The following is a 16,992-nucleotide window of genomic DNA, read 5'->3' on the forward strand; positions in this document are numbered from 1 at the left end:
TCCATTTTGCAGCATCCTGGAGAATTCAAAGAAAAAAAAAGAGTTATAATGGTTGTTTACTTGTTTCACAAAATAAAAAAGGTGGACATAAAACTTTGAAAATTCATATTTTCAGCTTTATTAAACTGTGATTAAAGTTTGTTCATAACTACAACTTTACAAAGAAATAGAGGGTAAAAAAGAGAGCTGCGAATTGGAAAACCATCCAAATTCTCAAGAGACCGCGGTGCCCACCAATCGCAGCGGGGCCAAGGAAAGGGCCCACCAATCGCAGCGGGGCCAGTCGGGCGGGCAGATATCCCATCTGCAAGACTGCAGCCACTGGGCAGCGAAAACTCAAGCACGCGGCGATGCTGCGCCTTCGCGCTTGCGGCGGCACGGCGCCGGCGTCGGTGCCTGCGCTCGTCAGGGCCCGCCTAGCCAGGCGAGCCTCCTCCGCAGCCTCCGCCGCCTCCACCGTCGCCTCCGCTTCCTCCTCTTCCTCCTCTTCGTCCGCCCTGGAAGAGCTCGCCGCCGAGCGCAGAGGTCACCCCTTTCTTTTGCCACATCTCTCCGCATACTGTCGAACAGTGCTCCCCTCTCCATCTTCATCCCGTGTTGTTGCTTAGAGCTGGCGCCTCCGTTTTGCCCCCCTTCACCTCATTGAGTGGCGCGCGGCGGCGAGTGGAGTTGGACCGCCCATATTGAAGGCGGCGTTCCAGGAAGAAGATTGCGTGGTGTGCCCGCTAACGCAACGGGAAACGGCCATGGTGATGTCTTCCTGTTTGCTGAAACGCCCCCAAGGGAAGAGTGCGTTGCTTGCAGTGTTAACGCAGCAGCGAAATTGCGTCACGCCAGCCACTAGGTGCTAGGTCTATGTGTGCAGGGGCGAGGCGCCTGTTTGTAGCTTCAGCATATATAGAGAGCATTTGTCAATAAAAGGTTCGCTCATGTGAGAACTGAGAACTGCCGTTGCTAAGATTGCTTCTCTTAATCACCGGAGACCGGGATTTCTTCAAATCCGTCCTTTTTTTCTAGACATTTAGCTCTAAACTGCTGTGCTCCTGGGCTGCATATACATTTCACATCACTGTTATTTGACGCAAGATTAAGGAACAATGATACCAGCAGCCTAAAACTTGGCAATAAGTTATTCTAAATCATTTTACAAAGGTCAGCCTCCTCCAACGTCCGGCTAGAGCTCATCTCATTCAGAAATTGGTGCACTGTAAAACCAAACATCTTTTTGATTGGGTTAATAGCTGTCTGTTGTTACTTAAATTGAAGTAAAGACTATCTTTAAACACGCTTCCTTGTTTAGGTTTGGCAAAGGTCGTTTTAAAGAAGGGGAAGACCCAAATATTCCGAGATGGAAGCCCAATGGTGTACAGCGGTGCTGTTGATAGGATAATCGGTCGACCTCCTCCGAAATCTGGTGATGTTGTTCTGGTAGCTGATGGGACAGAGAAACCTATTGGATGGGGTCTCTATAACTCTGTGTCTATGTTTTGTGTTCGGTTGATGCAAGCTAGAAGAAGAGGCAAGAAGGTGACATAGGTACCTGTTTTTACAATCACCTACATTTTAGCAGTTCTAGCTGACTTATTACTTACCTTCTTTCTTTCCAGAGATCCCACATGCGCACTAAATATGGAAAGGCTGCTTGAAGCAAGGATTTCATCTGCTGTTGATTTGCGGCGCAGTTTGGGTCTCCCTTCTGCTGACACAAATGCTTATCGCCTCATCAACAGTGAAGGAGACAGGTGTGTGTTAAATTTAGTTACAATGGGAAGTTGGGACCTTGTTCAAGTCACCAAAGAAGTATAATTTGTAGAATGTATTCTTAGTTTTGTAGAGTAATAGCGCAATAACTATCATAGGCTAAAATCTTTAGATAAAGAATATGTTGTTACTGCCTTGTTGGTGTCCTTGAGTGCTCCTGCTTGAGGACCGTGCTGTTCAGCATCAAAGTATTAGTTTTGCTATATTTTCTTAGGAATACGAGGGCTTTATATTGATCTTGACTCAGTTTTCTTGGAAACACATCTGAAATTTCTTCTCACTAATTTTGAGTTGCAGATTGTCTGGTCTAATAGTGGACATCTTTGCTGATGTTGCTGTCATTGCTTCATCTGCTGCTTGGGTTGAGAAATACAGGCAAGAAATACAATTTCTTGTTAGCAAAGTTAATGGCATCGGCCATATAAAGTGGAGGCCATCGGCAGATATTTTGAAAGAAGAAGGATTGGATATATCAGAGCATAAGGAGCCTGCTTCACCATGCTCAACTGTTAAGGTGGACCTGTTGACTTAGACAAGTTTATGATTCAGTATCAATTGGTCTTGATAATTCATGTTTTAGGTTTAGTTCCCTCATTGTAGTTGTAATACCTTACCACACTCATTGAGCTGGCAAGATGGTAATGAGACTGATGCGAAACATAGGAACCAATGTGTCTCTTACGGCTTTGCTGCCAATATGGCTACTGCTTTGCTGCTTGCTGAGGAGGGCCAGCTTTGGGCAATGGCTGGAGCGCGAGGGATCTCCTTCTTGTTGGCCCTCGTTCCTAGTGGCTAGGTCGTTGGTATTTGTAAGGAAAAGGCGTGTATGTAATTTTGTGATCCAATGGGTGTGTGGGTGTGGGTGTAACCAGGTTTCTTTACCCTTTTTCCTTCTTTAATATAATGATACACAGCTCTCCTACGTGTTGGGATGGGGGGGGGGGGGGGGACAAGTGTGCGCTGTTACCTTTTGCAATTAGTTTGACTTTTGAGGTTGTACAATATATTGTTTCTGCGATGTTGTATCACCCATGGTATTGTTTTGTTTTCAGGTCATGGAGAATGGCATTGTCTACTTAGTCTCATTAGAGGGTCAGAAGACAGGGTTTTATGCAGATCAACGGGAAAACCGCTCTTTCATATCATTACTTTCAAAGGATCAAAGGGTCCTTGACCTTTGCTGCTACAGTGGTGGCTTTGCTCTTAACGCAGCTAAGGGTGGTGCTAATAATGTCATTGGTAAAATACTTTAAGCTGATAAACATCTTTCAAGTGCTTTTCAAGTTATTTACAATTGAATTTTGGCGGGATAGCATCGTCTGTTTGAAAGTTTCACACTATGATATATTTTTTGGTAGTCTCCTTCCTATAATACTCTGCTGGATTTCCGGTACAAAATATTTCAATCAGTGTAATCATTTTCAGGCATTGATTCATCAGGATTGGCACTAGACCTTGCCAATGAGAATATCGTTCTCAATGAGCTAAACCATGGGAAAATCTCATTTGTAAAAGGAGATGCAACTACATTCATGAAAGGAGCTATCTCAGAAAATGAGCTGTGGGACTTGGTAATCCTTGACCCTCCAAAGTTGGCGCCGCGAAAGAAGGTATACATAATTGCGTCCTCTGGGCCTGGAAGATTTACTTGTTAACTTCTAGTTTGACTTGAAATGAATCTATGTTTTATCTGTGCATGCGAACGCTGAAGCATGCTATATTTTTAGTGTTTATGAATTATTAGTTCATGACTCACACCTGAATCTACTCCAATTTGCCTCTTTCGTAGTTTTTTTTTTTTTGCTGCATTTATGTCGTGCCAATCCAAAAAAAAGTCCCTATTTTATTTCCCCGAAAAGTCCCGATTGTTTTGATTTTTGGAATGGGATATTTACCCCCATGAATAGGATCAGACCTTATTCCATGCTATTTCCATAAGATTCCTCTTTCTTATTCTTAAGCAAGCCCCCATCCTTGGCATGTATGCCATGAGCTGCAGCCAATCCTTTGTCCTAATTTCAGGCAGCTGGCACATATTTACTCACACTAATATTATCTAATCAGGTGTTGTATTGTATGGGATAAATGGGTTATGTTGTACCCCTTGCAGATGAAATTATGGCAGTGCCTTCATTCTTAGAGCTTACCAAGCCAAATGATCTTGATTCTCTTAATATCCCTTTTCATTGGTTTTGTTGATCGACACCTCTTGTACTTGCAGGTGCTACAAAGTGATTCCGGTATGTATAGAAGCTTGAACACGCTTGCAATGCAAGTGGTGAAGCCAGGGGGGTTACTCATGACATGCTCTTGTTCTGGAGCTATGACCCAAAGTGGCATGTTCCTCAAAACCATTCAGGTATCACAATGTTCTGGAACTTACTCATAGCATAACTACTCAACATACATCTTGCCACCTGTTTACTTATTTCTAGTATGTCAAAGTGTCAAACTATTTTGCATCTGTGAAAGTAAAAAAAAAAGGTTCTCTTACCAAATAAAAGAAAGGTGTCCGTTGACTAAAATAAATCAGAGCAATGGCTCTTTTATGTTCTTCGCATCCATATTGACAATTTTGTGTTGGTTTGCCCACATAGATGCTCATAACTTCCTCTTGCTACTGCTTTTAGGGTGCTGCATCAATGGCTGGCCGTAAGGTTACGGTCTTACGTCAAGCTGGGGCAGCCTGTGATCACCCCATCGACCCTGCGTACCCTGAGGGTCAGTATCTCAGCAATTACTTGCTGCGCGTGGCATGAAAAATAAGAGTTAAAAGCAGAGTCAAGTTAGTAGTTAGGGCGCCCGTTTAGATGGCAAATTTTTTTTTGGTTTCGGCTACTGTAGCACTTTCGTTTGTATTTGGTAATTAGTGTCTAATTATGGACTAATTAGGTTCGAAAGTTCCGTCTTGCGATTTCTCACCCAACTGTGCAATTAGTTTTTTTTTTTCATCTACATTTAGTACTCCATGCATGTGCCGTAAGATTCGATGTGACATTTTAGGGTGAAAATTTTTGGAATCTAAACAGGGCCTTAGCAGGCTGACAAGCCTTCGAGGACTGATCACTTCTGAAGAGCTCCAAGTTCATCTCATAGCTTAGTCATGCAGGATAGATTTAGTTGTTCTATGAGGAAAAACAAAGCATGTAACTGACATTCACTTCTGACTTCTGATTATACAATTTTGTAGAAAATAAAGCTATTTGTTTCAATGTAATGTACAATCTGTGAACAAGTGGATCCAAAGTTGTCACTTGTACACGCATGCCTACTTTGTATATATATTCTACACCACCACCACCAACAACAACATAGCCTTTCAGTCTCAAGCAAGTTGGGGTAAGCTCAAATAAAATTGGACCATAAAATTCTACACCAACGATCACAAATAAAATTTCTATTTGGTACAAAGATACATTTGGACCATAATCTGAACTGTTTGGTGTTGCCTGTGTAACATTTAGCTTCCAAAGCATATCAGCGACCTAAAGTGGCTCTGTTCCATGACAAGTAGCTGTTATCTCCCATTTTCCTGTGGGTGACCAGAAGAAAATCATATTAGTACTTCAACGCAGCAAGAAATGATGTAACCAGATATGTCTTATAGCATGTTCATCTTGATGTAATTGCAATCTATGAGAACCAGAAAATCACTAACCTTGGTTTTATCAAGTATAACAAGGTGAATGCAAATGCCAAGAAGAAGCAGATTCCACCAACAGTGAGGTATGCAAGGCCCAGAAAATCATTCTTTCCACCAATCCAGGTTGCTGTAGAAAGCACCAACTTCTTCTTGCCACTAAAGCTATAGGTGTTGTAGTTGTTCTCCAATTGGACTGTAATTGTATCGTTTTCCTTGAGATCAACATATATCCTACCATACAGCTTTCTGAATGTTGGAAGTGCTGCAGTTCGCATCCAAACAATAAGGTCCTCTTGTTCGCTCAACTGCTCAGAAGAAAAACGAGTTAGTGACTTCGGAGGCCAAAGGTATCCAAAATGATCAAAACAACTTATCTTAATCAATCTAAGCAATGTTTTCAAGTCGTCCAGTCGAACCTAGTCGCCATGGGACCGACTAGGACGATTAATCGCGATTAATAGGACGACCTGTACAAGTCGACGGTACCCCTAATCAGTTAGCAGGGACCGATTAGGACGATTAATCGGACGACTTGAAAACATTGATCTAAGAGAAAATTCATTGGGAGTCATTTGATCTTTAAACTTGATAACTACTGTATGCTAAAAGCATAATTTCCCTATTAGGTGGCCACCATTATGCAAAAAAAATGGATGATACAAAGCAAGATTCATGAACATACCGGGATTTTTGAATCAAGTATTTTTCCACCTTGAAGAGGTCCTTTCTGAAAGTTCATTGGGAAGACATGACTCCCAAATTTGTGGTCTCTGTCACTCTTCCAAGAGATGTCTTTCTTATCCACACTCAAGGTTTCATTGTTGCGGATGAGGTTATATGTATCATTGAACAGGCTCCATGCAATAAGCCCACAGGGCACAATTGGCTTTCCATCTACCGTTTTGGCCTCAGGATCACAATTATCAGTCTCACTCGCCTTACTTTTATCTCTTAGCTGTACATCATTACGGCTCTTGACATACCTGAATGTGATGAATGTTTCAGTTAAGTACGGAAAAATACATCTTAAGAGCAAGAAAACATCTCACTGACAAAGTTTAAAACAATAAGAGAGAGAGAGAGAGAGCTTTGGCTAAAGATTACATACCTCCTATGATTCTGGTAAAAGTTATCCAGCTGATAATACACGAAAATCGGCTGTTTCATATCCTTTGTAATCTGAAGACCATGTAATCAAATATTTCAGCCAATTATTCATTTGATCTTATGCCAAGATGCATACTTGTAAAGTAACTGACATCTCACACACCATCACTAGTCAATGCTGTTTCTATTATAGTTTTTCCATTCCCAAAATTTCAGGTTAGAAGAAGACATGCGGATAATTCCATTACCGTCAGATTCCTTGTGCAGGCTTTTGGTATACTATCATTCCGGATGTAAGCAAGCTTGTCAGTCACACCAGCAGGGACACATGCATCATCATACCGATCAACAATCTCGACAACCTGCAGCAGAGAAAACAACCAACATAAACAAAATGACAGAGCTTATATTTCAAACCAAGCAGACAGGATATTGGGCATACTTGTTGTGAAGCTCGCAGCGAAACAATACCAATTGGGACAAAAATCACACCAACAAGAACAAATACTGAAATAACCTGTGTAACATAAGAAGTTAAGCACAACCATTTGTGGGGTTTGATGTAGGAAAGCTGATGACACCAAGGGAAATTTGTACTATTGAGCTTACCCATTTTGGAGTAAGAATCGGCTTGCAAGCTGGAAGCTCCTGCTGCGTAAACTTGGAATCTGGTTGCAAACAGAAGGACAACGTTAGAAATCCCTTAATTCCAGCAAAGCTAGTGTGTTTTTGAAGGAAAACCAGCAAAGCTAATATGAATATCTGGTCTTTTGGAAAATGAATATCTGAAAAGCAGGATCGTCAGTTAAACAAATTGCAGTATTTTGTTGATCTTTTGAAACCCCAGCTCTGGTTCTAACACTACACTACACAGCATCCATAGGAATATCATGTATGAACAAAGCAAAAAACATTTACTCAAAGTTTCTCTACCATATTATTATCCCAAAGAGATAAAAATATAGTACAAACAGAACATCAGATTTCAGCACTTATTTGAAATCAAACCTCACAAGGTTATTAAACTTAAATTCAAGCACAAAACTAACAAACAGCCAGCCTAAAAATACCCAAAAGGAGAGGTTTTAAACCCCAAGGAAAACAGAAACGAAACATAGAGATATATCCTTGATTGAAGCCTAAAAAAGTAAAAATAGAGACAACATCAGCAAGATCATATTCAGGAAGAAGATCTCACACTTGGGCTTCCGGGAGTTCCTCCTTGGCTGCGCGGCGCCATCCCCGGATCCGCCGGAGCTCGACCCGGCGGCGTGGCTATCCATCCCACCAGCCGCCAAGAAAAAACCGCCTCTACCTACCTGCCGCCCAAACGGACCTCGCCAAAATCGCCGGCCGCCGGCAGCAATAACCCAAGGAAGCACAACGAAAAAGAACGGCGTCCCCGGACTCCGCTGCCTCGGGAGATTTGGTGGCGGGCGGAACGAAGGCGAGGCGGGGAAAGAAGTAGAAGAACACGGGAAAAAGCTGGGACCTTGCTGCTCCTCTTGCGAAGGTTACAAGGAAGGAGGATGAGGAGGGGGAGCGGTTTGGCTATACAAGAGGAGGGTGGTGGCCGTCGTGGTGGTGGTCGTGCCCCCCGCGTTGAGACGGCGGAGATGACCAACTGACCGAGGCCAGGGAGGAGTCGAATTAGTCAACGGAATTGTGCTGTGTGTTTTTTTTTTTCGTGTATTACAAATTTTCTAAGGAGAAACAGCGTCTATCTAGAATAGAATGAATAGAAGTTGGAACGGCTGCTGGGTTGGATGGAGTAGTTGGGCGATTAGCTGTCCTCACAATTTTGTGAGACTAGCTGCAACTTGCATGCATAGCATAGGCGAAACTCACGATTGTGTTATCCATCTAGTATTTATGAGTTTTTTTTTTTTAGTACTTACCCGTTCAGCTTACCTCATATTCAGCTGGTTCGGTTTTTTTTCTTCAACCGGAACAGTATTTTTCTCTCATAATAATTCAGCCAGAATAGTATTTTCAGCCAGTTTCAGCTAAAAATCTACCAGCCGAACGGGCCCGTTATGATTGTGCATTGTTCATCATGTGAAGACTGCCCTGACGAGTTTAGGATGGGATGCAATACAAATGTTTGATAGATGCACACAAGAAGATGTTGAGAAGAGATTTCACCACCAAAAAAAAAAAGATGTTGAGAAGAGCGAGAAAGGATGAATAAAGATGGCAGCAGTTAGGATTGCACCAACGTGTACGGTGTCAAAGAGATGTCACGACGTGGAATAATACCTGTGGAATGTTGACATAGAAAGCGAAGAAGATAGTTGGAATTAGAGGTGTGAATGTAACGGAACCATCAGAACACACAAACTAGCTTTTTCAATGCCATGGTAGCAAATTATTGCCGTAATCTTTTTTATGAGATTGTGTTTTTTTCCATCTAGAATGTGCTCGCACCTTTCCATATCAAAGACTCATATTTTTCTCCTATGTCCTTGAAATCACGTGTAAATATAATAATTTGCACATGTCTTCCTGTAGCCGTATTGTTATACATTTCATTCAAGTTCTCAATGAAATTCCCAAGAGCAAAGCTACTGTGTCTCATCGTCTTTTACATTGCCTTTCACAGAAACAATGGTCCTGTTCTGCAGTACTACTTCAGCAGTAGAGTATTTTTCAGCGAACGGACAGTGTTTTCCTCTCATAACAAATCAACATAAACATCAGCAAAAAACCAAATTTCAGCGAAACTAACAGGGCCAATGTTTTACGTTGGTTTGGTAATTTGTTTAGAACTAAACAAGAGAATCCCAATACATGGAGAGGTTATAAGTACATTACACTAGATAATTTCGATGGCATGCATGAAAAGATAAAAGCCATCACACACTTTTAGGGTATATTTTGATCAGGTTGCATGAAAGAATTCAATTTAGCAGAACTTTTTTCCGTAATGTTTTTGGATGTAAATCCCTCACTCTGTTATGCTTCGGATGATTATTGTTTACTTTGCAGTATATCATGCATAGTAATTGGAATATACTTAGAACAAGGATGCAAAACAAATAATGAAACATCCAAGTGGTGATAAATGACGACATATACGATATGATCACACAAGCACACCCAACTGTAGAGTCGAGATGGCGGACTAGAGGGGGATGAATAGTCTTTTCTAAAATTAATCGCGCCGGTTGTCGAAACAAATGCGAAATTAAAACTATCGGTCTAGCCAAGACTACACCCCTCTATCTATGTTCTCAAGCACCTTAAAAACATCCTAATCATGCAACTAAGGTGCCAGGCTAGCTAGAGCACACCTAAACAATTCTAGGAGCAAGGTCATACAAACATATGCCACTAGTACTTCAAGCAACCGGTGAGCTTCTACACAATCTAGTAAGTAAAAACACAAAGCTCATAAGCTCACTAGCAAAACTCAATAACAAGGCTACACAAGTCAAATGAGAGAGCTCAAATTACTTAGCTACACAAACTAAGCAATGTGACTAACAAGGCTACTCAAGCCAATTAGTCACGTAAGAGAGCAACTAATTTACTACCAAAGTAAACTAGCTACACAAGGGAGCTACTTCTAAGATACACAAGCAAGAAGGTAACTAGCAAGCTACACAAGCTAACTAACTACATGAACAACTACACAAACACAATATATGAATAAGTAAATACAAGCTTGTGTAAGGGGACGGCAAACCAACGGGATGAACAAGGTTGACACGGTGATTTTTATCTCAAGGTTCACTTAGTTGCCACCAAGCTAGTCCCCGTTAAGACAAGCTCCAAGGTTGTCGTCGGTCCTCTTGCTAGTGGTGACCCGCAAGTCACACTCTTCCACGTGGAGTGCTTACGACAAGCTCTAGCACTTTGACTTGGCCGGACCACTTATCCCCCTTCATGTCTCGCTCTACTAGAGTTGCTCTTCGTGATCTCCCACAGGGTAAGCACAATACCCCTCACAAACACCTCTTTGGAGCACCGCACATTCACCACGTGGGCTTCACAACAGAGACCACAATCCACCAAGCCATCTAGGTGATGGCAATCACCAAGAGTAACAAAAAATCCCCTATCACAGAGATTTCTTAGTGCCACAAAATGCAAATCCCAAAATGCACACACTAGGTGTAACATCCTTGATGTTATAAAGTACTTAAAAGGTGATCATGCCATCATTATGTATAATCATCATGTATCAACTCATGAATGCATTTCATGTTTAATTTATAGCATGTAAATGTTGTTATGAAGTGTGTTATATGTTACATGAAATAATAGTGATTAAGAAACTTTGTGAATTTTAATGTGGGAATCTATTAAACAATTCAAATTCTTCCTTAATAAAATTTAATAATTTTTGTTGCAATGCTTGGTGTGAATAATGTTTTATGATAATATGTGTTGACTTGTATGGATGAATCAATTTCAAAACATTTGTGTTTAATTGGATTTCCGAAAACCCGAATTTCCAGCATTTAAAGTTTACCCTGGAAAACCCATTTCAAAATCTAAGAACATTTGGGGGTTGAGCCTAAAAGAAAAAGTGTAGAGCTTGTCAAGTTAGACAAAGTTTGTTTTTGGAGTTTTCAAAGTTGTTTAGAAAAAAATTTGAAGTAATTTGAAAAGGCGAAATGTACTTAAAGTGTCCCCTTTTGAATTCAAATTTGCATTTCAAAATGTAGATCGAATTAGGGGGTGGTTATAAAAGCAAAGTTGTAGAACTTTTGTTTTTGAACAACTTTTATTTTTGGATATTTTTGAGTTACCATATAAAATTTGGAGTAAATTGGGAAATTAAGCGAGTGGCAATTCTGTAATTTCGATGAACAGTAACCGCGGAAGCCAACTCACCGACGGCGAGCTTCTACTGCGTTCTGGTCGTCGCCGTGGCTGCCTTCGGCTCCGTGCTAGCTTGGAGAAGCTGCTATGTGTCGTCTTCGTGTCCGTGGTCGAGCTTTAAAGCCAAACACCGACGCCGTCTCTCTATTTTTCTCTCTCAGCTCAGAACACCGCCGCCATGGCCGCCGAGCTCCACCTCTCCGTGGCCAGAGCGCTCTGGTGCCTATCTCCTCCTCCCGAGTATGGTTCTGAGCTCTCCGTGATACCGTGTTGCTCGTTAACTTATTCGTTTTATCTCTACCGCTCAGAGAATGCTGGAACGACACCGTCGTCGTTCACGCCGCGGCCATCCGTCATGGCCGTCGAGCTCGCCTCTGCCGTGGCCGGCCTACTCCGGCTCCTCTCGCTCCTTTCTTTCTCTTGTTTTGCGCTTACCTCTGTGTCGTGATGCTCACAAGCAAACCGGTTGCTCGTCTTGTCCACATGACACGTCGGAACGTAGCCTACCGCCATGTCTGCCGCTGTTGATCACCGGTGCACGTGGGCAGCCCTTCACCGGCCATCTCTGGCAACAATTCGTCCACACACGGGTGTGCACAGGTCCTTGCTTGCTCCAGCACCTCTCCTTCGCCGCCTGCGAGCATCATCCGACTAGAAATCGAGCTTCTCCGGCGTCCTCTGTTCTTCAAAATTGTGACCAGGGACTTCGTCTTCAAATTCGAGAATTGTGAGGGGCTTTTCTGTGAACTGCAGACTCATATGAATAGTGCCTTTAGGACCTGTTTGCTTTGAAATCGGCTGGAACTTTGAAAATTCATAGTAATTCATAGGAAATTCGTAAAATAGCAAATGAGGACTTTTTGGAATCCTTGTGAAATTGTCTATGCAGTAGATCTATAATATGGCATGTTTTAGTTTAAAGTTTTAGCTGCAAAAATAGATTTGTGCAGTAAGGTTGTAATGCTAGTTGAATTTGTTATTTTCCATAACTGTAGATCTAGGGCTCCAAATGAAGTGAAATTTTTGTGGCATGCTACTCATGTGATAGTTGATGTGTGGTAAAAATTTCATGAGTATTGGATGAAGTATGAGTGAGTTTTTGGTTTATCTCGCTCTCACATGATTTCTTGCAATAGCAAATTGTCTTTTTCATAGAGGCAGCTATACTTATGCAAATGGTATGAAATTTGTACAGTAGACTATTGAGAGGATATGTAAGCTACTATAATTTTTGTAGAAGTTATTGTGCATTTTTGGTATATGTTCATAAATACACCTTGATGTCTAAATAAATTAAGAAATGCTTTAAGAAAATTTATTTAGAGGTGAGCACCATGCTTTCTGGTATTCTTTAGTCATGTGTGAAATGTTGGTGAAGTTGGTTTTGCCCAATTATGTGTTTGCAATATAAGTTAATAATTATTTTCTTGCCGATGTGGTTTATGGATAGATCTAGGAACTTAGCAAAGTTCTTCATGATAATGCACTTTGTTGTGAAACTTGTTAATAACAAAGTTGTAGATAATCCATGTATCTAGCTGCTGTTAAAATTTGGTGGTATTTGGCTAAGTAGTTTGTGAGTTATGCCTGTTTAAAGTTGGGTTTCAGAAATGGCTGCTCTCTGTCATTTGGGGACCAGTTTATGTAAATGGGTATATCTGACTTAGTTAACTTGAGAATCATGCTAAGATGATTAAAGATGAGTTGTAGAAAATTTCATAAGCTTTCCAGAATGTCTTGTTGCATGGCTATTGGATTTGTATAACTCTAGTTATGATCCAAACATGAACCTATTGTTTCCGATCCAGAAATAGACATATGCTAGTTATGGTTGTTTACTCCATGTGTTGCTAAGTGTGGCTTATGCCCTTGTTGATGGTCAAGTTATGATGCTTGTGACCTTGTTAAACTTGTGTCATGCTTGATGTGCTTGCTCTCTATAGTTAGTTGTGTGATGTTAGTTAAATAGTAAACCTTGATGACTTAGGTTTTGTTTGAAATTTTGATTGAGTGATGACCTTGGGTCATTAGCATAAGATGATTCTTGGTACTTAAAGTAAGTAGTTGGGTTTATAAAAAAGGTTTAGTTAGTTTTGACTTGTAACTGTACCATGAAGGAAAGTTGTATTCAAGTTAGTTAATCTTTTATTCTTTCACCAATGCACCTCCATGCATCATGTCATACAATCCATCATGCTAAAGCATGCATTATTTATTTACGTGTAGTGCATACGTGAGTGAGAAGGTTCGCGTTGACTAATCTTCGGATGAGTGTCATCGTTCAATGGTGCTCGCGTTGATCAAGTGTTGGAGAAGGTTCATCCATCAATGGTGATGCTGTCAAGTCTAACTCCATAATCTCTCTGTGGAACTAACCTTTTCTGCCGACCAAGGCAAGCCCCGGATGCATTTAAACCCTACCTTGTGTTTTACAAATTGATTTCGCTTTTGCTTTCATATACTGCATTAAGTGATTAGGAGTTAAGTGAAAACCTAATTGATGCATGACCAACCTTGTTTTCCTTATCTACCTTGTTAACCGTTTTAATTCGTATATGGCTAGTTATGCTTAGTCATGCTTAGATAAATAAAGGTCGGGTGATTACCTGTCACCTGCGAGTTTTAAATGGAACTTTGGTTACTTATGTTATCATGTGATATGGGAATGTAGAGTAATAAATCTAGACCAGGCGGACTCGGTGTGTGTGAGCCACAAGACCTGGTAATGTCTTGTGAGCGGGTTCTTTCCGCCTGAGTCGGTTAAGGTCCGTACCATTGTTGAACTGTGTGCGGTGAGACTTTATAGTACTAACCACATACTCCGATAAGCCTTAACTTGGCGATTCTATTACGAGAATGGCTACTCGCGCACTGGGAGTGGAGAGATGGCGGGAATAGCGTGTACCCACATGGCAATGGGCTAGATTGGTGGAGTACTGTATTCTCGGGTGGTACGGACCCGTTCTTGTTTTAGAGGATCTGAGGGTAGGTTGGTATATGTAGGTCGGGGACCTACATATGTCGTGTGGTCTAGAATTCCCAGCTAGGTTATAATCGGTTCGAATCGTCGTTGCTCCTCGGTTATGGAGACTCACTCCTCTGTTCATCATCATAGTTTAATAACTGAAATTTGAGAAGGTGTTGGATATGAAGTTTCATGATCTCAATACGGATCGTGTCAGCTTTGTATATGATCTTATAAAGTTTTACATGTTAAAATAAAGAATTTCGTTAAAGAGCTTTTACACAAAAGAACTTTGATTATTGCTAAAGCCATACCTTGAATCCCTGAGCCTGCATTCCTGAGTTCTATCAATTTTTTTTATTTCAGTTAAGTCTTGTTGAGTACTTTTGTACTCAGGGTTCGTTGACACTTGTTGCAGGTGAGCCTCACGAGCAGGTCTGTTTTGGGCCGTGTTGCATGACGGTTGTTCGATCCGATGATGATAAGTAAATTTGTGGCCCTTGGGCAGGGCAGTTTAATTGCGTGTTTTGTATTACGTTATAACGCCACTCCACTACTATGGTTTGGAATATTAATCGAACTTAGTTTATAAGGTTTGAAACTACTGTTTTGTAAATTAAGTTATTGTAAGACTTCCGCTATATTACTCTGATGTATCTATTTGAATAAACTATTGTAATACTATAATGACTCTATAATAGGATCCTGCTCGAACAACATGGATGATTCAGGGTTCCTCGAGGACACCCGACAGTCTTCTTAAGTTATCGGGAACATATGCATAGTCATCAGAAGTCATTGGACAGTGACAGGTGCATGTGGACCCTATAATTTAGGAGGTTCTGCCACACTAGGTCTCTCAACCTCTCTCACAAATTAGCACTAAGCTTAGAGAGGGAGAAGAAGGGAGGAGGTGGATCTTAAATCTCACTACCTTGCCCACATATGGTACTTAATCTCTCATAGGAATTTTGGCACCAACCATGGGAGAGAGAGAGGAGAGAGGAGGAAGAAGAACCCTAGCTCAAAGGATCACCAAATGTTGCAAATGAGCCAAAAGAGTGAACGGGGAAAGGGGAGATGCCCCCTTTAACCAGCAGCCCAGCCAACTCCCACCTTGGAATATCCAAGCATGACTTGGATATTGGCTTGGATATTTTGGAGTGTCCCCTCAGCCAACGGTCCTCCCAACCGTTGAGGAGCTCCCGCCTTGGAATATCCAAGCACGTTCATCCTGCCTCAGAATATCCAAGCGTGTTCGTCTAGATTCAAAATATCCAGGCCCATTTGTCCAGGTTCAGAATATCTAGGCGTGTTAGTCCAGGTTTAGAATATCCAGGCGCGTTCATCTAGGTTTGGAATATCCAAGCATGTTCAGAATATCCAAGTCGAAAATCGTAAACCAAATAGAGAAGGCTGGTCAGAAATTTCTTTGGATATTCCAACCCTCTCAGACATTCCGAGAAAAGCTTGGAAATTCCAAGGAACACAGAAACAGCCCACCAAACTTCATTTTAAGGCCTTTACAAATGTGCTCAACTCCACCAAGTGTTCTAACAAGTCAGTTGTGTGAGTTAGCATTTCTTAATCATTTTGAAAGGCTTTTCTCTTGTACCTCACCACGTCACTAAGCGCAATGCATATGCAAATGAGACTCACACTTTGTGGCACTAGATAACCGTTGCAACTAAAAGATTTCCCCTCTTTATAGTATGGCTATCTATCCTAAATCTGGTCAAGCACTTCTCTACTCAATTTAGACCGGTGAAATGAAGTGCCCTATAGGTTATACCTTTGCCTTGCACATTCCATTCCATCTCCTTCAACGTTGATGCAACACATGCACCAACCAATCACAAATGATATGATCCACTTCATATCATCACGTGACCTTATTGGTTCATCAATCTTGACTTCACTTGCTCTTCACAGTTGCTTCGGTCCATTGGTGCCAAGTCATCACTCAATTTGCCGTTCACACTTGCAACCAATCCATCAAGCCAAGTCTTGTCTTGATCTCTCTACCTTAGTCACATGACTCAATGTCATGTCTCATATGTAATGAGCTCCTTCATCACATGTGTGAGCTTTGCAACAAATCCAAGCTATCTTCACCATCATGGCATGAGTTGCTCACATAAGTGTACCTATGGACTAATCACATGTGTATCTCACATTTAAACACATTAGTCCACCTAGGTTGTCACTCAGTTAACAAAACCAAACAAGGACCTTTCAATCTCCCCCTTTTTGGTAATTGTTGACAACTCTATAAAGATATGGAAATTAAGCTCATTTCAAGCTAGCACTTCACACAAGTGTAAATTGCTAACTTGATTTGGATTTCATGCTACTTATCAAACATTTAAGCTCTATGTCAAGATTTGGATAAGCACCATAAAACCTGATTTGGTAGTGATTACTCCCGCTACATGTGTGCTTAAATGGTTTGGTTTCAAGCTTGCACACATGCATAAATATGAAAATTGTGGGAGTGTTACCACTACTAAGTGATGCTAAGGTGTATAGAATAACCTTTGAAGCATGATATCAATTAGAGTTGCACTTATAACACCATCCTTAGCACCATGAGTAGCTAGGCAACAAATACACTAGAAACCCCATGAGATGAACATTATAAGCAAGGTTCTAGTACCACTTGTAAAAACACAAGTCTAGCTATCAT

General features: G+C 41.2%; 1 protein-coding gene and 1 pseudogene across 1 annotated transcript; one reads left to right on the plus strand and one right to left on the minus strand.

Annotated features, from left to right (window-relative positions):
* Nucleotides 1-137: 137 nt before the first annotated feature.
* On the plus strand, nucleotides 138-4,979 carry LOC136475871 (uncharacterized; annotated as a pseudogene).
* Nucleotides 4,932-8,209, minus strand: LOC136475872 (ALA-interacting subunit 3-like). Its single transcript, XM_066473516.1, has 8 exons — nucleotides 7,710-8,209; nucleotides 7,121-7,179; nucleotides 6,954-7,028; nucleotides 6,760-6,873; nucleotides 6,513-6,583; nucleotides 6,087-6,387; nucleotides 5,420-5,709; nucleotides 4,932-5,293 (listed from the first exon to the last, which is right to left on the minus strand). Exons 1-8 carry the CDS (start codon nucleotides 7,792-7,794, stop codon nucleotides 5,239-5,241), a joined length of 1,050 nt encoding a protein of 349 aa, XP_066329613.1. The 5' UTR covers nucleotides 7,795-8,209; the 3' UTR covers nucleotides 4,932-5,238.
* Between the last annotated feature and the right edge of the window lie 8,783 nt (nucleotides 8,210-16,992).

This window comes from Miscanthus floridulus, chromosome 8 (genome assembly GCF_019320115.1).
Source record: "Miscanthus floridulus cultivar M001 chromosome 8, ASM1932011v1, whole genome shotgun sequence".
Lineage (NCBI taxonomy): Eukaryota > Viridiplantae > Streptophyta > Magnoliopsida > Poales > Poaceae > Miscanthus > Miscanthus floridulus.